Source organism: Coenobita brevimanus, chromosome 111, assembly GCF_032717465.1.
Source record: "Coenobita brevimanus isolate Jiangsu-jjx chromosome 111, ASM3271746v2, whole genome shotgun sequence".
Classification (NCBI taxonomy): domain Eukaryota; kingdom Metazoa; phylum Arthropoda; class Malacostraca; order Decapoda; family Coenobitidae; genus Coenobita; species Coenobita brevimanus.
The window spans coordinates 32,109,001-32,131,207 of NC_137064.1; the positions used below are offsets into that span (position 1 = coordinate 32,109,001).

Here is a 22,207-nt window from a genome sequence, read left to right on the forward strand (position 1 = left end):
CATTTCAGTTATTAGAATTCCACACAAGCGCTCACCGCAGCTGTGGTCATTATATATTTATGTTTAATTTGGCATTTTTCTCACATGCTGTTCAGAAAAATATTGGGATCATTGAACTTCAAAGTCACCGTTTCGACTCATCCTTCATAAAGTCTTCACTCCGATGACGTATTTTTAAATGTTATTCTTGTTACCACCAGCTGAATTTATTAAGACACCTCTGATAGGCTAGAATGTGTTTGTTCTAACCTGATGAAGATCCCTAACCCCTTTCAGTTCATTTAATAGCCAGGGTTAGCCAAATTGCAGGGTTAATTTGACTAGTAACCAAGGAGACTCATTCCTGCCTCATAACAGGTTCATCGAATTTCATGCCACCACGACCTAGTATTCAAGTTATTATAGTGGCCCGGTTCCATCAGGTGAAATAAACCGAATATACTGATGGGGTTAACGACGGCTGCATCAAACAACTCCAGTTCGAGAAGTGTCTACAAAATTTAATAAAACCGAGCGTTGGTGTCGATAAAATAACGTCAACGGAATGCAATTGTGATAAGTGGATCTAGTGATAAAACCCAGCATAACCTACTCTAACTTATCCTATCCTCTCGTAACCTGACTTAACCTATCCTAACGTAATCTTTCTTTTTTCCGTTTTATGTGTCCGACCCTAGGCATAGGCTTCAGGGCCCGTTCCCAAGGCCCAGTAGTCCTCCTACATACCAGACACCTCCATATGTCGCCACTTCGGCGCTAAGACCCACCGTCCATATTGAATAATGCTAGGGCTGTCTCATACAGGACTAGTGTATTAGTATTAGCGGGGGTACTTTTACGACATGTCGGAGGGTTTTATGGTAGATGAGTAAAGTCTGCTTTAATTAAATCGAAATCCATAAACTGTTCTCTGCCGCAGGCGGACTTTTGAACCTGGGTCCATTTTGGACTGCAGGCCACCTCTCTACCGATTCAGCCACCTCCTCACCCAAATCTATCCTAAACAACCCTATCCCAGCCTAACCTATCCAGTTTTATTATATCCTAACACAACTTAACCTATTCTATCCTATCCTATTCTGTCCAGTCCTATCCTATCCTAACCTAACCTAACCTAACCTAACTTATCCGAACCTAACCTAACCCCTAACACCAGTTCTGAACCCCGACAGTGCGGTGATATCTTTTCTATGTTATTCTTCCTGCTATCAGACGGCTTTAGCTAAGACGGACCTCCAGTGGTATAGGGGTTTAGTGAAGACCATGTAAAAGCCATCTACTTCGAAAAGTTGCCATGAAGCCGAGTAAAATCGTATGGAAGTAGATAATTAACCAAAAAGGCATCTAGTATAAATCCCTTGAAGCGATAACCCCTTTTCCCAGAATATATTATAGGAAGATGTAGTAAAACTTCCAAGTACATCTTTATTATTCATCGATTTTTTTTTTGTTTTTTCGCTTGCCTGGCCAAGCGGTGTGAGTCAGAGGCATCGGTTTTGAATCAAATGGAATATTACAAATAATACAACAACCCTTCCCTCCCGTCTCCGCACACAGTGTGGTCCAGGTTAAGGTAAAAAGAATATAGTAGACTGGCATAACCGAGTTAATCGTGTCGTTTGTCTGTTTTCTCAGGAGCTGCGAATCAAAGGCATCAGGCAACAACAACCACTCAAACGACGGCTACATGGAGCGATACACCCCACAACGCAAGTTCGCCGACCGCCGCTATCAGGTACAGGATTCTACACCTCACGTTGTGTATGCAGTTGTTTTTCTTCTACTGTATTTCATATACATGCTGCAGAACTTTTCACTTGCAAACTGCTGTAAACATAATGTGTCTGCTACCATACTGACAAACTTTCTTGATCGTAAAATGTGGAAAATTTGCCTGTTTCGGCTTTAACTTGGTATATGAGGCATCCTATTCATACCCTTTCTGCAACTTGAATTTTTGTGTGAGATTCCTTGTTTGTATTGTCATATTCATCTAACAATTTACCGAACATTTCACCACAAAATTTAGTGATTATTGTTGAGTTTCAGTTTGGATGAGTTTTTTTTTTTTTTTTTTTTATCATACGACCACCAAACACTTCACAACTAAACCAAAATGAATATTAAAGGAATACATTGCAGCCAAACACAGTGGTCTCTGATAAATAATATGCACTAATCAGGAGACAAAATTAAACTTAGTAAACCCCTTCCGTACGGTGACGTCTTTTATTTTATTGTTACTGTTTCCAGATGAATTAATATACCTACAGGAAAGACCGTGTAGTGAATTAGGACATACTGTAAAGCCTAAGATGATTATAATAATTGGGTATAATTCATTTACCTTAACGTGGCTCAGATTTTCGTCCTTATGTAGTTTATATCACTCAGGTTAATAGAAAAAAGATAATGCCCCTGCTCTACATCGTTCTTATAGCACTTCTTCGTGACTGACACCATAAGTCGCGCGATAATCCCTTGTCAAGCCCAAGGTATAATTCGCTTACCTTAACTTGGCCCAGATTATCGTCCTTTTATTGCTTACATCACGCAGGTCAGTGGCCGAAATTATGCCCTTGCTCTACATCCATCCCGTAGCATTTCTTCGTGACTAGCATCCTATTTTCTTGTTAATCTTATGTTACAACTGGGTATTCATGATGGAGAGACAGTAAATTTAGGCCAAGTTATAGTAAAAAGGGTCTAGTAACAAAAGTGAAATATAAAAAGCGTCACTGTACAAGTTGGTGAAAATCCTATAATCCGTTTGTTTACACCTGGCAAACTGTGTCACTCCCACACTTTGAATGCAATGCCGTGGTTGCTGCACGACATACGATGAGCCTTAGTTGTGAGGTAACATTGAGTCTTCCTGGTTACTAGTCAGATCAACGCACCAGTCAGACTACATTTGGCCATCAATAGAAGTAAAAGGAGTTAGGATCTTAATTGTGGTAGAACACTTTTGCTAAATATTTTTCTTCTCAGGTTAACATGGCCAGTAGGTTCGTTCTTTTGCAGCGTATTTCACATAGTTCAGTGGCAGAAAAAGACGAAGCTGCGGCTCTTCGTAATATCCATAGCATTTTCGTGACTAGCATCATATCCTAGTGGTAATCTGTGTTACACGTCATCATTCAGGATGGAGAGAGAGAGAAAGAGAGAGAGAGAGAGAGAGAGCAATTTTAGGCCTTTGACAAGAGTGCAGAGATAACAGTTGTAGTCTAGGGGAAAGGAGTAAAGAGACAAGTAGTTTAAGGCCAATTTAAAATGAGAAGAAAATTGAGACAAACACTTAAGCCAAGTTAAAATGAAAAGAGAATATAAACAGCAATATTGATCAAGGTAAAGTGAAAGGAGTATAGAGACAAGCAATTTTAGGTCAAGTTAACATGACAAGACTATAGATTTCCTCCTCTTGTCAGGTGTCTGGCGCAAGGACCTACTTCTACGTGAATGAGGCTCAGTGTGAGAAGAACATGGAGACTTTCATCGACTGTATTGATGCTGTTTCTGGTTAGTATATGGGTTTTTTGCTGTTTGATTATTTTCCTGTGATGATTCTCTCTCTCTCTCTCTCTCTCTCTCTCTCTCTCTGCCTTTAACAAAAATAATGATAATAAGAATGAGAGAGAGAGAGAATGTGTCAGGGGTATGCACACACGTCTGTCGGGCATGTGACAGAATTCTGAGCACTAATTTACATGTATATATTCAACCAACCACTTCGGCCTCCCTTACCAAACCGCCTTCCCTCTCATGTAGCTGACCCTCACCACTTCACCCGAGGTCTTTTATATATATATATATATATATATATATATATATATATATATATATATATATATATATATATATATATATATATATATATATACCTAGGCTGCTTCCCCCAAGGAAAGGGAGGTAGCCGAGACAGGACGACTCACTCTCCATTTACTCATCCATTCAAACACATTCATTCGCATCTTAGCCCCAAAGGGGAGAACGGACAGATCCTCACCGCATCACACCGCACAAGGGTCAACTGCGCAATGCAAGCAGTGACATCCACAGCAGGGCCCGACAGCAGAACTGGTTTACCCCTGCCACATCATAACAGACCCATCCCCTTACCCGCACCTGACCTGACTATATATATATATATATGGTAACGTGGATGATGCTGTAATCTTCCATCACAGGATATTGGGTAGATAAGCCGCCACAGGTTCAAAGGCCTAAGCTATGGAGATAATCACAGCGGCTGTGCACCTCATGGCGTCTTTCCCCACCTTTACCTCTAGAACGATATAATTAGCTTCAGAGAGACCCATCATACCGTAGGGTATTCGGGGCTGTTGTTTTTATGGCCTCAGGCTCATCTGAATGTAAACCCGATGGACTGCTGGCTGAAGCAGCCCTTCTGCAGTCCACCATCCTCCTTTGAGAGGATAAGAAGGGAAATTATGGACATTTATAATAACCGAGCGTATATGAATACTAGCGCGGAAAGGCGTCAGTCTCCAGCACCTGCTATGGTGTAAGAAGCATTATTAAATAATGTGGTTTGCTTTAACAGTACCCTGAGTTGGTCGGAAGAATAATCAGCCACAGTGAAAAACTTTTACCTTGAGAATAAACACCTTTTACATATGAAAATTATTCTTCCAGTCTTCATTCACTACTACGGTAGACAACTAATTTGTACTCCATCCCTTAAGTATAACGAAAAAAAAAAAAAAACATTTACAGTGCTAAAACTACGGGATGCGATGGTCTGAGCAGTATCTTTTAAAGACTGCAAAAAGAGGAGGTAATATGTGTGAGGGAAGCTGTCATTGACGGTAATATTTGCTTAAAAGGAGGTGCGAGGAAACGAGGAGGTTACGAGACTTGGTCAGTAGAGGGAGGAAGTTGATAGTCTTTTGGGGTATTGATAAGGGAAGTAGTATTGTGGATAGGTTGCGCATCTTGTAACATTTCTTGGTTTGATTAACATTATTTTGATACAGGTATATTATTATTATTATTATTATTATTTTTTATTTTTTTTTTATTATTTTTTTTTTTTGAAGGTAGCTCGGTGGTAGAGTTTTCCTTTCACCATTACCCTGTGCCCCGAGTCTAGTTCTTTCACCTTAATTAGACTCAGTTTTTCGTCCTTTTGCAGCCTATTCGCCGTAGCTAAATGGCAGAATAAAACAATCCTACGGTTCTGCATCCTTTTCATAGCACACTTTTTTGTTACTACCATCATATGCTGGAATTCATGTGCGTTAAGCTCGTGTTACACTTCAGCATTCAGGATGGAGAGATGGCAGTTTTAGGCCAAGTTAGAGTAAAAAGTGTTCTAGAGTGTTGGAAATCCAGATCATAAAAGTGGACGCTTGAAGTATATCCTTTGTATCTATGTCCTTTCTTATGTTTGGATATGTTCGTGATGTGCTTCATGCCGATGACTAATACACACCCTGATACACACAAACATAGCCAACCACACAACGATTTTCACATGCATCACTCCCTTTGCTAACATTCCATCCCCTTTCGTAATTTTACCAGCATGGGGAAGGGTTAACTTTCCTGCCGAGAATGCACATGTAAGTGGTTTTTGCGTTAGTGTGTGTGTGTGTGTGTGTGTGTGTGTGAGAGAGAGAGAGAGAGAGAGAGAGAGAGAGAGAGAGAGAGAATAGGAATATATGCATGTGTGGAATTCAAAACCTAAGCTGCCATTATTTTGTACTCCAGACGCGACCCACGGCACTGGTTTCGCCGCCATCAAAATGACTGCCCTTGGACGACCCCAGCTCTTGGTGAGTGCTGTCTCCTCTCAGTCACATTTTTAAGCTTTGTGTGTGTGTGTGTGTGTGTGTGTGTGTGTGTGTGTGTGTTTACATTCAGATTAGTATGTGTTGTACTGTCCTATATACACAATGCTGTTGTAAAGATGTAACACCAGATATCCTACGCTGAAGTGGATAATGAAATGCATTATATATAGAATATCAGATGGTTGGAGATGTCACGATTATTTTACATGTTTATATATTATTTTTAGCTATGGGAACTGCACTGCGGTAAGAGTATTATTTCTTATTTTCATGTCAGGGGATTCAACCCACCCTTTTTGTAACAGTGAAAATATGGTGTCGTCGATGGCAGGTCTGGGCAGGGAAGAGTCGTCCTGGCTTAGTTGTAAGGGCAGGGAGGGATGGGGATGGGGCTGGAGCAGAGATGAGACTGGGGCAGTGATGGGGATGGAGCTAGAGCAGAGATGGGACTGGGGCAGTGATGGGGATGGAGCAGAAATGGGACTGGGGCAGTGATGGGGATGGGGATGGAGCAGAGATGGGACTGGGTCAGGGATGGGGATGGGACTCTTAAACTGTGTAGTGTTGTGGAAGGGACAGCAATAACTTGAACACGGTCGCCATGGCAACACTTCTACCTTCCCAGCCCAATTCTGGGAATCACCGACATTAATATACACATACGGAAGGGCGCCTGTGAAATTCCCGAGGGAGAAAATAGGTAAGTTTAAAGTCGGTGTATCTGTAGCGTGTGATGTGAGGAAGGTAACGCTTATACCAAGAACGAACTTAAAATTTCTCTTGGCGTTCTTGGAAAGTTATGTGACGCCCACTGTTTGAAAATGAAAATTGCTTTTTCACTGTGTTCCAGTCGATGTTTATAAAATATTTTACTTGATAATGTGGAGCCAGTTTCAAATACAGCCTATTTCGATTAATGTTTGTCTAACTTCATCTCGGAAAAATTGATCATGCGAAGCGATAGGGCGGAGGCTAGGCCTTCTTTTTTGTATGAAGTACAGAATTAGAACATACGTTTATAAGTACGGTTTTGGTGTACACTGATTTTTTTTCGTTGTTTTAATATTATTTCCATTTTTAACATTGCACCGTCATCGTCATCCTCATCCTCATCGTTGTCGTCGTCATCGTCATCCCATAACCTTATTTCTTACTGAGAAGCAGGGTGGATGGAATTAAGAAACAGAATGACAGCAGAAGCTAAATGTAGAAAAATTCAGTCGCCAGTGTAGCCTAATGGGCCACACATCTAGTCACCCATATAATCAAGCCTCTCAATTTCTCAGCTCCACCTCGTAGGCAGTCCGTTGAATCCCTTTGACATAAGTGAGCTGTATTGTATATTGGGTCACGGTTTGATATAAGTTAGGTCACGGTCGTCACTTTAGCCTTATGATTGTTGGAAAGGTTTTATCGGCATCAGGGAAAATGTTTCAAAAATTGAGGAACGAATTACCGGTATGGCGAAGGACAGGACCCGAATTCCGAGTCATTAGTGAAGCCCACATTGCATTAGCAAGAGTGAAATAAGTAAGGCACCACAGTACTTAAGAAGTTAAACGGTATTGCTGTACCATGATATATTCCTGGCCGTAGTCATGAGGTGGCAACATGTATGTACGTCTAACGCTGTCACCTTTCCGCGAACCATTCATTATGTTGGTGAAATACGCGACATGGCTGTAAATTTGGGTGTGAATTGAGTGTGATAAGAATTGCTTTGCTGTAGAGTTAGGCTAGGTTCGGTATATTGGGGATGAGCGGCATCTCTTCTCCCTGAGTGGTTAGCATCCCTGACCACGAAGTTGCCGCCCCGTTAGCGCCAGGGTTTGAAAGCTGGTGCGGGCCGCTTGCGTCCCTTGACTCGGGTGTCTACCCTTTCTGGGTTAATAGGTAAAGTGAATACCTAGGGAGTTACCTGGGGGAGATAACTGTCGTGAGCCGGATGATGCAGTGGTCTTGTGTGCCAGGATTGTCGGTGAAAACTCACCACAAGCGCAGAAGCCTGAGTTACTGAGATGAACACCATGACCAAGTGCCTCATGGTGTCTGTCTCCTCCATTATCAGTTGGAGATTCGTGGCCATAGTGCCTCATGGCGTCTGTCCCCGCCATTACCTCTTGGAGATTCGTGGCCATAGTACTGTACTTAATCTCTGGATCACAAAACGTGGAGGGATAAGCCTCTCAGACCTAACCAAACCGTGAAGGAAAGTAGCTATGATCTGACCGTATTGAGACTGATATAAACCGCCATAACAGTTAATTACTTCCGTTTTAGGTGTGCGGATAGGTGGCGACGATATTCACAGATGTTCAGGCTCCGAGGATCGTATTCTTGTTAGTTGACCTTGATCTCTAAAACCTCTTCCTAAGCAATTTTTTATACTACGCCTAACTGTTCCCTTATGTGCTATTTATTGGGCGTTGTATCCCCTCTTCCATGGCGATTTAGTTTGTGTTCTACGCGTTAATGTTCCCTTGTATGCTCTTAATGGTTTTGTAATATTGACAAACATTGCCTAAAGTAACATACAGGAGATTATTCACGTGCAAGGTACAGAAGTAGATTGATGATGGAAAAGTGTTATGTAGCCACCTAATACCGGCGAGAATTCGAGTTCAATACTAGGGCGGTGTTAGGTAACGAGGGGGTGACGCGGCGCTGCGGGGTGGTTGAGTAACGCCCTGCACCGACCTTGCCTGACCTGACCCCCCTCCCCCCCCAACACACACACAGGGGCTTTGGCTCAGTGATCGTAATATGTCCTTATTCAACTCCAAGTTCGTAAGTGTGTCATTTTTCATTTTATTATTATTATTATTTTTTTTTAGCGTAGAATCGTAACTAGAACGCCAGTTTAGATATTGCCGTACTCTTCTCCAGGCAGGCCGAAAATATATCACTAGATGTAAATATATTACGGATGTACGGATGGTATAAGTAACTCTATTTCGTAGTGATATCAGTTGCTGACAGGTGTTTGCCGTGATTTGACCTAATATAAAATACTTTACTTAGTGGTATTAGTTACGGTGTGCGACTTTTCTTAGTAGTGAAACAAGTGACAGGCGTTGGTAGTGAGTAGGACTGACGAGGGTTCCCCCCCCAAAAAAAAAAAATAAAATAAAATAGGTCAGGGTCACTTTACGGCTGACTGCGGAGGGAGGGAGAGAGGAGAGCGTGTGGGGGTCGGAGTAGGTGCGTGGGGGTTGGGGAAGGTTCGTCGTGGGTGCGTGCAAGGCCTGGGATATTACAGAGCTAGAGAGCGTGGTGGGTGGTGGGTTTCATGTCCATAAGCGCCTCATGAGGTCGTTAGGAGTTTTTCTCAGTCTATCCATTTCTTTTCCATTGTGCGTGTTATCGTGGCAGTTAGATATATTTTCTAGTGATGTACGTATAAGCTTATTTATAACATACCTGATGGTGAAAGTATAGAATGTTGCGCAGCACTCATGGTTATAGAAGGTGAAGGTATTTTCGTTCATTAACAGTTTTACAAGCCTACCCTTTTCTTCTCCACTATGTGTGTAGTTATAGGAGTAACAGTCCACTTTATACATATGTACGTACATACATACATACATAGAGAGAGAGAATGGTGTGTGTGTGTGTGTGTGTTGTCGTTGCCTTGAGACATTTTGTAATACCTCTTTTGCAACGATTTATTGAGCTCATGCAAGAAAACATTAAGTGTGTAATATGCAAAGCAAGTCGTTAAGGAAAAGGTGCATCGGTCCCCTGTGCCATCACCACCACCACCACCTAAAGATGCAAGCAATATAATTATAACAACGTGTAGTCTCCTGAAATAACCTCGTAATGAAGAGGTGCAACACTGCAAAGCTGTAGAGAATACCGCCCACTTTCTGGGAACTGTGTCGATGCCTAAGGAGCTTTTGCCAAACTGATCACTAAGTCAAGTGGATTCAGACTTTGCCTCATTAAGTTTGAAAACTCTGTCTTGTCAGGGTGTTATAGAGGGAGGTCTACATGTGGTGGCACCGAAATAGCGAGTGGTGGGGCTTTCTGGTTATAATATGAATATCCTTCAGCTTCGTTCCTTTTCCCTGAAAAGAAGGTTGGTGGACTGCAGGAGGGGGGCAGCTTCAGCCTGCAATCCACTGGGTTCACATTCAGATGAACCTGGAGCGACAACAGCAACAGTCGTCTATAGGCCGTGATCGCAGCCCTTATTCTCGTTGGCATAGGAGTCTTCGTAACACCTCTTCTCTAGCGATTTATTTTGTCTCTTCCAGCTTAACCTTCTCATGTTCTCACCCACTTTTTGGGCTTAACTACAGCCAACACCAAGCGATGGTAAGCATCTGAGTGGGAATTTATATAGGACTGGCGCTTGTGAGAATTTATACTGACTTACACGATTAACCCTCACGTAGTAGAGACAGTGCCACTATTCTATTCTTCCCAGTGCCAGATTATTATTATTCTGCCGCAAGTGAGTCATAGGGCCTTATAAATCAATAATGCTCCAGATTATGACGATATTTTAGATAGAACATACGAGAGAATATTAAGCGGAAGTCTGTATATTAAATTGTTAAGAAGTGTTACAGTTTCCATTGCCAAGTAGATTTCTCTCTCTCTCTCTCTCTCTCTCTCTCTCACACACACACACACACACACACACACACACACACACACACACACACACACAGATGGTTAGACAGATAGACACAGGAGAGAGAGAGAGAGAGAGAGCACCCAGCATATACCCTCCCCCCTATGGTGGCTAGAGCAGGGCAGCTTGAAGGCCTCCACCACACACAGATTAAGGCCACCCACAAAATCCCCCTTCCTTCCTTCCTTCTGGGGTGGGGGGGGTGTAGGGGTGTTAGTGTATTGAAGAAAAAGAAAGTATGGAAAGGCATGTTGGGGGAAGGATAGGGGGAGGGGCATTGTGTGGGGGATGGTGAGGAAATAAATGTGTGTGTGTGTGTGTGTGTGTGTGTGTGTGTGTGTGTGTGTGTGTGTGTGTGTGTGTGTGTGTCATTGTCTGTGTTTAATAATAATAATAATAATCCACTCACTCAATGTAGTGCTGCTCTCAGGTGTCTACCCTGTCCTCTCCTCCATCCTTCTTTCCTTCCATCTTCTTCTATCTTTCTTTCCTTCATTCTTTCCTCGTCCTTCTGCGTACGGGTGACTTTACACTCCCTCTTCTGTCTTTCATACCTTCATTCTTTTCTCTTCCTTCTGCCTATGGGTGACTCTACACTGAGTGACAAGCCAAATGACTTCCTGTACACCAGGAAACTATTTACTACATTGGGTGGTAACCATATAATCAGATTTAGGCACCTGGTGGTTTAGTGGGTAATTATTGTGCTCCAATCGGATTGAGCCGGTGCAAGTTTATATCCAGGGGGTGGTTGGGGTTTATTGCTCACGTAATGCCACTCAGGGATGAGTGAGGTTGGTCACTCTCATCTTAAATGTCAGGACCACCTGCCTAGCCACGGGCTCCTATGCTCCTCATGGGGCAACATAGGATTGGATGATGGATGGATGGATGGGTAGAATAATTAATAATTTTCGGTTTGTTTATTTATCACAGCCGGTGGCTGAAAATACGCAGGTCCTTAATCTAGTACTGTATTCTAACCTAAGGGGTCAACAGGCTGACTTGGGCTGCTCCTGAGGAGCAGTGACACACTACCAAGCCTCACTGAGGCTGGAGTGAGGCGTAGGCACAAGGGGATTGACCGCTCAATCTTTACCTTGCTGAGTTTCGAACCCTTTTGGGTCTTCCACCATAGCGAGCCTTGAGCTACACTTGACAGGTGAGAGATCACCTCACCCACTAAAGTAGCACAGTCCGAGCAGGGCTCAAACTCAGGTCACATGAATTGGAAGTCGAGTGCTCAGTCAACCGTGTGTGTGTGTGTGTGTGTGTGTGTGTGTGTGTGTGTGTGTGTGTGTGTGTGTGTGTGTGCGCGCGCACTTGCTATTGCAACCGGAAAAGAGACTGGAGATGTACTGTACAAAAGTCGAGGATGAAAGCTTGTTTGTGGAAGGTATTGAAAGGTGTTTGGGAAGAAGGGAGATGATAGTGTGTGGGAGAAGAAAAGGAAGAAATCAGAAAGGCATGGGGAGAGGGGAGGAGGCATTGTGTAGGGGGAGGCACTGAAATGTAGAAAGGAACACAGAGGAAGGCACACAACAACAGACCTGTTGGTCCTTTCATGACTGTTTGATTTAGGGAAGTTTACAACTAACAAAACTATTCTATCAGCTAAAGTCAAGGATAGAAAAGCGGGAATGCGAGCTGAGGGGAGGGTAGAGGGAGAATGATGTCTGTGAGAGAAGGCATGGAGGAAGATGTAGAGAGACATAAGGAAGAAGGAGTATTTAGGAATATATAGAGTGGATTAATGTGTGGAGGACGGGAGAGCTTGTGTGCGGCAGGATGTGTGGAAATGTTTGTGGGGGGAAAAATGTGCATGGGAGGGAAAGGAAAGAAAAATATGAAAATGTGTGGAGGGAGGAGGAGGAGGAGGTGTGAAGAAAGGGGGAGCTATTATGTGGGAAGGTAGACATGTGGAGATGGGGGAGGAGGGAATTGTATGGGATAAGATGTGGAAATGTTTGTGTGTGTTTGTGTGTGTGAAGGAAGAGAGAAAAAATGTTGAACAAATTTGTGGGAAGAAAATTGAAGGAAGAGTTGAAGTGAGGGGAGTTACCAGAGGAGAGGGAGGTGAGGTAAAGATTAGAAAAAATAATAATAAAGAGGGTAAGAATGTGTGGGAGGATGAGGTAAGGGAGACGAGAGGTGTTGTAAGAGGGGAAAGCTAAGAAGGTAGACTTATGTTAGGAAGATGAAGTACCAGTATTGTTGGAGAAGGTGTGAAATTAGGAAGTGAAGGAGGAGGGATTACAAAGGAAGGCAAGGGATTGATGTAAATGGATGGAATATATTTGAATATGCAGATTACAGAGTTGGAGCCATGTTGTAACTTTGTAACTGACAGAATGACTATCCGAGAGATGTACTGAAATGTGCATCTGTAAAGAAAAAATACTAAATAACATTTTTGGATAGATGTCAGAGGCATAGATGTGTAAATAATTGTGTGGCTTGTTTCTCTGGAGCTGCTGTTTGATAGCTGCCCAGCTTTTTTTGTTTCCTCATTCTTTGGATTTGAATTTTATCTTCTTGATGGTGTTGGCTGATGCTTTGTGTACTGTGCCTATATATGCTGTGTACTGTATTAAATCATAACTTATACATTTGTGTACCCCCAGATGCAACTGTCAGAGGTGATTGCTCGGGCACGCCAGTACTTCACACAGGTCACAGGAGAGTCAGGACCCATTCTCTTCTCAGATGTCAATACAGATGTGTTTGAAAAGCGATTCCGAGAAGAAAACATCCTGACTGATAACACTTCTGTTCGGAAGTGGCTAGATAGCATGACATATGACAAGAAAGGCCTGATTCACCTCTTTTCTTGGTCTGGTCTCATTGATGCCAACATCCTGCTGAGTGACTTGTTCCAGGTGCCTAATCTCACCACAGGTCAGATGGAGCCTATAATCTCAGCACTCACGAGGGAGGAGGAGGAGATGTTCAAGAATATGATGCGCAGACTCCATACCATCTTCCAGGTATAAAAGTTTGGTAAATCTGTCTCTGTCTATAGCCAAAGACCTAAATCCTGGAAGAAGTGGCCACACACAAATTGCCTCCATGTCACCATGTCCTTCACCATCAGGCTGTCCTTAGAACTCACACCACCCTAATGCAAATAAGTCCTAAGAGTAGATCGCCCTTTTTATTCCTTTGCTATTACCAGTAACCCCATCATTCCAGTAATGTATTTTATGCTTTATTTCTGCTGCCACCAGATGATTTTATTGGATATGGATGTACTGTATTTTAATTTGTGTACCATATCTTCATTTGTCAATAATTTAGAAAGGCAGTTTTCCATGCATATAGTGAGTTTTTTTTTTTTTTTCCCCACATAGTGGTTGTTTTGTTTATACACCAGCTGATAAGACACCTTTGGGTTGCTTCGTAGGAGTTCAGACCCTCCAACAATGTGCAGCTGAGCCATGATCAAAGTCATTAGGCTGATTTTACATTCAGTTGCCCCAGCGCTAGTGGCTAAACTTGCAGCAGAGCAGGAAGAAAATTCAAGGATACTGTATGTAACAAGAACCATAGCAGTGTTATCATGTGAACTTAAACAACAACACTGTGTATTTCTGATTGAGTTCTGTACCTAAGAATGATGATTGTGTGACAAGTTATTAAGCATGGAGTCACTCATCACTTTTAATGGTAGAACTTTACAGGGTTGACAGTAATTAAACCCCCACTATCTATAAGATTAACAGTGGTACATGGCTAATAAAGACGTTCTAACAGCAGCCTTACCAGACACATCTCTGTTATGTACCATATATGTGTGTTTGCCAATAGCTGGCTGCCCTGAACCCAGAGAGTGTGACCTCAGGGATAAAGGACTGAATAGAGAGACTGCTAGAGATCATGCAGCTTGGAGTGTTGCCATTAGGTGACCAAAGTCAACACATGCAATCACACTGGATCATTAGCAAAACAAAATGAAGCAAAACAAGGATGTTTATGAACTAATCACCTCTGTCTTGGCCTGTCTTGCACCACCAAGCTGCTCTTTCTCCATCCCACACAGCTCCCATTCATATACCATACCCCTCCTTTCCGCCATTCCACCTCTGAACCCCCTCTCTCCTTTTACCACACTCATAGTCTTTTAGCCAGTCTCTAAATAACCATCTTAGAGTACTTTTCCCAACACTTTCCAGCACATCCACAAGAACATCACAGTACTCCCAAACTTCCTCAATTGTCTGTCTTTCTCTCAGTGTAAATCCATGTGCTCCTCTTAGATAGATAATGCATTTTTCCTCTTCTTGGTCTTGTTTCCTCACTGCAAAGGAAAATTGTGTGGATCCCAATATCCATACTGAATGGTATATTTCATCAGTCACTTTCCTGTATGGTAAGTTACGCTTGTATCCCTCAGTATGCACGTGAGCGAGACGTAAGGGTTATGGTGGATGCTGAGCAGACCTACTTCCAACCAGCCATCTCCCGACTTACTTTGGAAATGATGAAGAAGTACAACCAAGAAAAAGCGATTGTCTTCAACACATACCAGTGCTACCTCAAGGAAACCTTTAATAATCTCTCCCTGGACTTAGAACAGTCATACAGACAGAGATTTTTCTTTGGAGCCAAGCTGGTGCGTGGTGCATACATGGAGCAGGTATGTACTGTAGTCTTAATAGTTGCAGCACATACTGTAATGGACATGCATTCTTCCTGGTTGTAATGGATTACTGAGTAGAGATACAGTATAGATATACATTCAAAATGATAATTCAGACTACTTTTTGTGTTTCAGAATGTTACTCCTTCAAAATAAGAGGCCTTTCCTAAACCAATTAAATTAATTTGGAGATAGCAGGCTTAATGTCCAAAAAATGTTATGATACCTAAAGAAGAAGGATGCCCATTGGATCACAATATTCAGTTTGTTCAGAGTTGCTTGACCTTTGTTTCTTTTCCCAAGTGAGTTAGCACTGAGATTCTCTTTTGGTAGCACATCCAACTCTAAGTTTTCTTATCAGTTAACTCTTTTGTTATAATGACATCTTGTCTTCAGCACATTATTTTTGATACTCTGTGATAGTGTTCTTCAGTATAAGGGAAACCCCGTCCATGCAGAGGGGTTAAAAAAATGCATCCTGATTCTATAATGTATCATTATCTTGATGTGGAAAAAAAGGTCAGGATGGCAATCAAAACTTGTGTTGTGTTCTACAGGCAGTTCTCATTATAAGTCAGGGATGTGCCACAGAATATCACAACTTTTTCCTGACAACTGGTACTGTAAATTGGGTGGAGCTGGCAGATCAGCTTTATAGAGAGTGATGAAATTTTCATAGGCAGTTATTTGCAACTTGCTGAGGACTTCATAGCAAAAATCAGTATAAAACCTGCAACTCATAACAAGGACTTATATACTTTGTGTTTGTCTGTATTCAGGAGCGTGATCGTGCCAGTGACCTTGGTTATGAGGATCCCGTCAACCCTTCCTATGAAGCTACAACAGACATGTATCACCAATGCTTGGATGAATGCTTCAGACGCATCAGGTTTAATAAATCAGCTGGAGACACACAAAAGGTATGTTTCACCATCTTCTGTATTACAGCACTGTACTATATTCAATAAGCATTGTGAGATACATTCACATGTAGTTCATGGTTGGGACAACTGGTGTTATATTCAAGCTAATGCCAGATGATTTTATTCAGCTGGGTGGTGGCTGAGTGGTTAGCACCGCTGACTGCAAAGCTGCTGGCCAGTTAGCACCAGGGTACGAATCCTGGTGCAAGCAGCTGGCGTCATTCAACTCAGGTGTCCATCCACCCTTTGTGGGTTGGTAGGTAAATGGAGTACCTAGGGTAACACCTCGGGGAGGTAACTGTGGTAACCTGGGTCATGCAGTGTCCTTGTATCCAAGGATAATGGGTGAATAACCCGTCATAGGCTTAAAAGCCTAAGTTACGAAGGTGAGCACTGTGGCTAAGCGCCTCATGATTTCTGCACCCACCATTACCTTTACCTTTGAGTTAATCAGAGAAATCTGACATTGTTAATACTGTCATGGTAACCCTTTCATGTTTGAGATGACTGTCCTATTTTAGTCCAGCTAATGTTAGATAATTTTATTCTGCTCACATGTACATTGATGAAAAAGTTAAGATGGATGTATAGTTCCTCGTTGAATGAGAGGCCTGGGGGAGTTAGGATTGCAAATGAAGAGTTGAGATGAAGGTTGGGACTTGAATGTATTAGTATCATGATGAACTGAGACAGTTTGGGAATGAGAGGATGAAGGATGACAACTGGGTGCAAAGGGTGAGAAGTGTGAGTATTGAAGATAGAGTTGTGAGAAGCAGACTAAAAAAAAGCTAAAAGACCTGGGATGAGATCATAGAGTGTGACCTCATGGATAAAGGACTGAAAAGAAAGACTTCCAGAAACTGAGCAGCATGGACAGCTGCCAATCAGTGACCAAGGCTGATGCATGCAAGCATGTTTGAGTCTTTATGAATGAATAATGAAAGTCAAAGTGAGTTATAGGAGCCCAGGAGTGTTAAAGAACATATTAGATTGATATTGCTTGAATTGTCAGAAACTGGAATGGCTGGAATATTGATTAATGTATCACATATACAGATGTGTGAAATTTGTAAGAAAAGTGCCTTTCAGATTACTTCATTCTGACCTATTTCTTGTTAGCTTGCAATGCAAGCAGCCACATTTCCTGCAGCGGAAGAGAGTCAGTGATTGTACCTGAGGCTTCTCTCTCAGATGTGGGCTTCCATGGTACTCTGATCTTACAACACTACCTAACCTCTTTGAGCTCAGTTGATGGCCATGTGTAGTCATTGGAGGGTTGATTTGACTAATAACCAAGGAGACTCATTTGTGTCTCATACCTCAAGCTCATCCAATTTCATGCAATCAAGTCTTTGTATTCAACTTGTGGGGGTTGCCTAGTTCTGTCACATGAGAGCAAACCAACTAATGTGAAATCAGATTGCATTCTCTTGACCTCCCAAATGTGTGAAAACTGGGTTATGATGATGATGATACCACAGCTTCTCAGTTTTTCTTAAAGTATGAGTTACCATTGGGTAATATTTAGTATATTTCATCCTTTGCAGATTGCGATAATGATTGCATCCCATAATGAGGACACAGTTCGCTATACAGTCAACAAGATGGTTGAATATGGCGTTCATCCATTAGATCGAGTTATCTGCTTTGGTCAGCTTCTGGGAATGTGTGACCACATCTCCTTACCACTTGGTAATGTTTGAAAATAACTTTTTTCATTACTGTGCAATAGTTGTTCACATGGTTTAATTTAAATATGCTGTCTGTAATACTAAGACTGTGAGCTAGTACACAATATTTTGACAGTTGTACCGTAGTTTATTAGTTAAAGTTGTAACCGTGTTTAAAATAGTGGTATCTGATTGTCCTTTTGTAGCTAATTATCACGGATCCACCTGGTGAACAAGCCTACATCTTTTCTATCCTTAATGACCTAGAGCAGCTTGTACAGCACCCTACCCGTATCCCTGACCGCCTTGGAGAGAGCTCCAACATACTTGACCTCTTCCTCACAACTAATCCTTCTGCTTACTCTGTTAATCTTTTCTCTCCGTTGGGCTCCTCCGATCACAACCTTATTACCTTAACCTGTCCTATCGCTCCAGTACGGCCTGTGGACCCTCCAGGGAAACGTTGTCTCTGGCATTTTGGAGCTGCGGACTGGGAGGCCCTCAGGCAGTACTTCTTTGATTTTCCCTGGAATGATTATTGCTTCCATGGCCGTGAGCCATCTGAGTGTGCCTTGCGCATTACGGAGGTTATTCTCTCGGGCATGGAAGCATACATTCCTTTCTCATATCCTTTGACTAACGCAAGAAAGCCTTGGTTTAATCACGCTTGTTCTAATGCTGTCCGCAACAAGGAGAAGGCCTACAAAAGGTACCGGAGCCAACCCACACCTGAATCACATAATCTTTACGTTTCTGCCCGGAATCGTGCCAAGTCTGTTCTTCGCTCTACTAAAAATAATTTCATCCATACTAAATGCTCTCAACTCTCTAACTCGAATTCTTCCCGCTCCTTCTGGCACCTTGCCAAAAATCTTTCTAACAACTTTACCTCATCATCCTTCCCTCCTCTTTTCTACTCTGATGGTTCTGTAGCTATTTCTTCTACCGATAAAGCAGATCTCTTCGCACAGACTTTCTTCTCCAATTCCACCTTAGACGATTCCGGTGCTGTTCCTCCATCACTTCCCCCCTCTGACTTCCTCATGGCTGACATTAAAATTTCTTCAGTTGATGTATTTTCTGCCATTACTGGCCTCAGTACTAACAAGGCATATGGGCCTGATGGGGTCCCTCCTGTTGTTCTCAAAAACTGTGCTTCTGTGCTTACACCCTGCCTAGGCAAACTATTTCGCCTTTGTCTGTCAACTTGTACCTTTCCTTCTTGCTGGAAGTTTGCTCTCATTCAGCCAGTCCCAAAGAAGGGTGACCACTCCCAACCCTCCAACTATCGTCCAATTGCTTTAACGTCCTGTATTTCAAAAGTTTTCGAGTCAATTCTTAATTAAAAAATTTTAAGGCATCTTTCCTATCACAACCTTCTTTCTGATCGTCAGTATGGGTTCCGTCAGGGACGCTCCACTGGCGATCTTCTCACCTACCTTTCAGACTCCTGGTCATCCTCCTTTCGGGACTTTGGCGAAAGCTTTGCCATTGCACTTGACATCTCAAAGGCTTTCGATCGAGTCTGGCATAAATCTTTAATTTCCAAACTGCCCTCCTACGGTTTCTATCCTTCTATCTGTACCTTCATCGCTAGCTTCCTTTCTGGTCGTTCTATAGCTGCTGTCGTAGATGGCCATCGTTCTTCTCCTAGATCTATCAACAGTGGTGTTCCTCAGGGCTCTGTCCTATCACCAACTCTCTTCCTTTTATTCATCAATGATCTTCTAAGCTGTACATCTAACCCTATCCACTCATACGCTGATGACTCCACCCTTCACCTTTCCATTCGGTTCCCGCAACGCCCATCTCAACAGTTACTTCAAGAAACAAGGGATGAGGCTATGGCACACCTAATGTCTGACTTGGCTCATATCTCTGACTGGGGTAAAAATGATATGGTTGTCTTTAATGCTTCTAAGACTCAGTTCTTACACCTATCAACCCGACAAAATCTTCCACAGGTATACCCACTAATGTTTAATAATATTCAGATTAATCCTGCATCATCCTTGAACATGCTTGGGGTTTCATTTACTCGGGACTTATCTTGGAAAGATCATATTACATCTCTTGTAAAATCTGCTTCCAAGAGATTGGGTGTGCTAAGCCGACTCCGCTCTTTCTTTACACCTGCACAATTGTTGACTCTATACAGGGGTTTTATCCGCCCCTGTGTGGAGTACAACTCTCATGTGTGGGGAGGCTCCCCACATACAGCTCTTCTCAATAGGGTGGAGTCAAAGGCTTTTCGTCTCATTAACTCTCCTCCTCTTACTGACTCCCTTCAACCTCTGTCTCTTCGCCGCACTGTTGCATCTTTATCTCTTTTCTATCGCTACTTTAATGGTCACTGCTCCTCTGAACTGTCTGCTTGCATTCCTCTACCTCTACGACGGGCGCGTAGCACCCGTTTGGCAGCAAACTCTCATCCCTTTTCTGTCCAACTCTCTAATGCAAGAGTTAACCGTTACTCCCAGTCTTTCATTCATGCAACAGGTCAGCTCTGGAACTGTCTCCCTCTGTCTGTATTTCCTCCTGCCTATGATCTCCAGTCTTTCAAACGCAGTGTGTCCAGGCATCTCAAAATGATCGGATCTTGAATTTGGCTCTCTATTGTATTTTGTTTTTCTCTTGGAGGGAACTGTTACTGCGGGCTCATGGCCTTTGGTTCCTTCTTCCTCGCATTAAAAAAAAAAAAAAAAAAAAAAAAAAACTAGTAGATTAGAGTTTGTGCTGCTCACTGAAAGGTCAAGCATTAGATCCATCTGAAAGATCATTACAGTATTTGGCATTGGGATGGATGTGTTGTTGCAAAGGGCTACATGCATCAGCCATAATCTTCATAACCATTTCAGTCCAGTAATGTTTTACAGTACAGTATTAATTTATGCATGCTACTTCCAGATAATAATATTCAGCTTTAAGAAAATCTTTTGAAGAGAAGGGATTATCCACTGTTACACTTCCATGTTTACGTATCAGTAGACTCTCACTTCAGCGGACCTCATTAGACTGGATATCGGATTTAACAGACACCACAAAGGCCACTGAACTTCTGTTGGTTAAAACAGTCAATGTCTGTTAAATGGGGCACAGTGGGTGCAATACAAGTTTTTCTTACCCTTTTTACTCCAACTTGGCCTGAAATTGCCCTCTCCCGATCGCGATTACTCAATTGTAAGAACAGACAATAGTAATACCGTACCAGTCATGAAGTAATGCTATGACAAAGATGTGAAATGAGCTTCAAAAGGGCAAAATTATGGGCTAGGTTAATGAGAAATGGGTATAGTTTTCATTTTTAGTTATCAGATCAGGCTTCCCCCCAATTTGGCCATAATAGTGAGGGTCCAATGTATACGGAATATTTTATATATACTGTATATATATTACACCATCCACTCACTCAGTGTAGTGCTGCTCTCATGTGTCTGCCCTTTCCTCTCCTCCATCCTTCTTTCCTTACGTCCTCTGCTGTCTTTCCTTCCTTATTTTTTCTTTCTTCTGCCTGCAAGTGACTTTAAACTTCTTCTCTTTTCCTTTCCTTCTTTCTTTCCTCTTCCTTCTGCCTGTGGATGACTCTTCACTGAGTGACAAGCCAAATGGTTTCCTGTACACCAGGAAACCATTTACTATGCTGAGTGGTAACCATATAACCAAATTTTGTCATCTGGTTGTTTAGTGGGTAATTACGGCGCTTCAGTCGGATTGAGCCAGTGTAGGTTTATATCCAAGGGGTGGCTGGGGTTTATTGCTCACATAATGCCACTCAGGGATGAGTGAGGCTGTAGCTTAACCTTGGGGCTTTATGCCTCAGAAAGGATAATGTGGAATTAAATGTTCCCATTTTTACATGGCTGTATATCATACATTTGAGTTAGTTCATTTGTTTGTTTAATAAAAGCATGATGAAGTCATTTTCAGTGAATAATATATCATGAATGTTAATGATATAACAGAACCAAAGCAGGTTTAATACGGAATAACTAATATCCTGGTTTTCCTGCATATAACCTGACGAGTAAGAGCACGATACAGATTTACACTAAAATTGCTTCTCTTACAGGCCAGGCTGGTTACTCCGTGTACAAATATGTTCCCTATGGCCCAGTGATTGAGGTGCTGCCATACTTATCTCGCCGCGCTGCTGAGAACAGTTCTTTACTGCAGAAACTGGAAAAGGAAAAAACTCTCCTAAAGAAGGAACTCTGGCGACGCATTTCCCAGGGACAAATCTTTTATACCCCTAAAGGCAACTACACACCTGTTGGAGCTTAGTTACAAAAGTGAGTGGAATGGATGCACACATACGGCTTCAAACAAAGTAATTAACGAGCCTACAGTAGAACTGATTGCTAGCTCAGCTACTGGAGTAATGTACTGAGAAAAGGTATTTTGCTGTTCAAGATGTGAATAATGTACACTGTATGAGGTTCAGAGAGATATTAGTGCTGAATCTGATTGTTTAATGAGATATTCATGTGATCTCATTCCCTTGGTGATAGTGGACCTAC

The 22,207-nt window shown here is 42.3% G+C and overlaps 1 protein-coding gene across 1 annotated transcript in view; it reads left to right on the forward strand.

Moving 5' to 3' along the window:
- LOC145417857 (uncharacterized) overlaps window positions 1-21,980 on the forward strand; it is a 146,498-nt gene extending 124,518 nt beyond the window's left edge. The window contains exons 23-30 of the mRNA XM_080286476.1: window positions 1,636-1,735; window positions 3,429-3,519; window positions 5,734-5,798; window positions 13,083-13,445; window positions 14,852-15,094; window positions 15,877-16,017; window positions 17,568-17,712; window positions 21,760-21,980. Of these exons, the coding sequence (XP_080142602.1) occupies window positions 1,636-1,735; window positions 3,429-3,519; window positions 5,734-5,798; window positions 13,083-13,445; window positions 14,852-15,094; window positions 15,877-16,017; window positions 17,568-17,712; window positions 21,760-21,971 (1,360 nt within the window). The 3' untranslated portion in view covers window positions 21,972-21,980. The remainder of the gene's footprint in view (window positions 1-1,635; window positions 1,736-3,428; window positions 3,520-5,733; window positions 5,799-13,082; window positions 13,446-14,851; window positions 15,095-15,876; window positions 16,018-17,567; window positions 17,713-21,759) is intronic.
- Window positions 21,981-22,207: the final 227 nt, after the last annotated feature.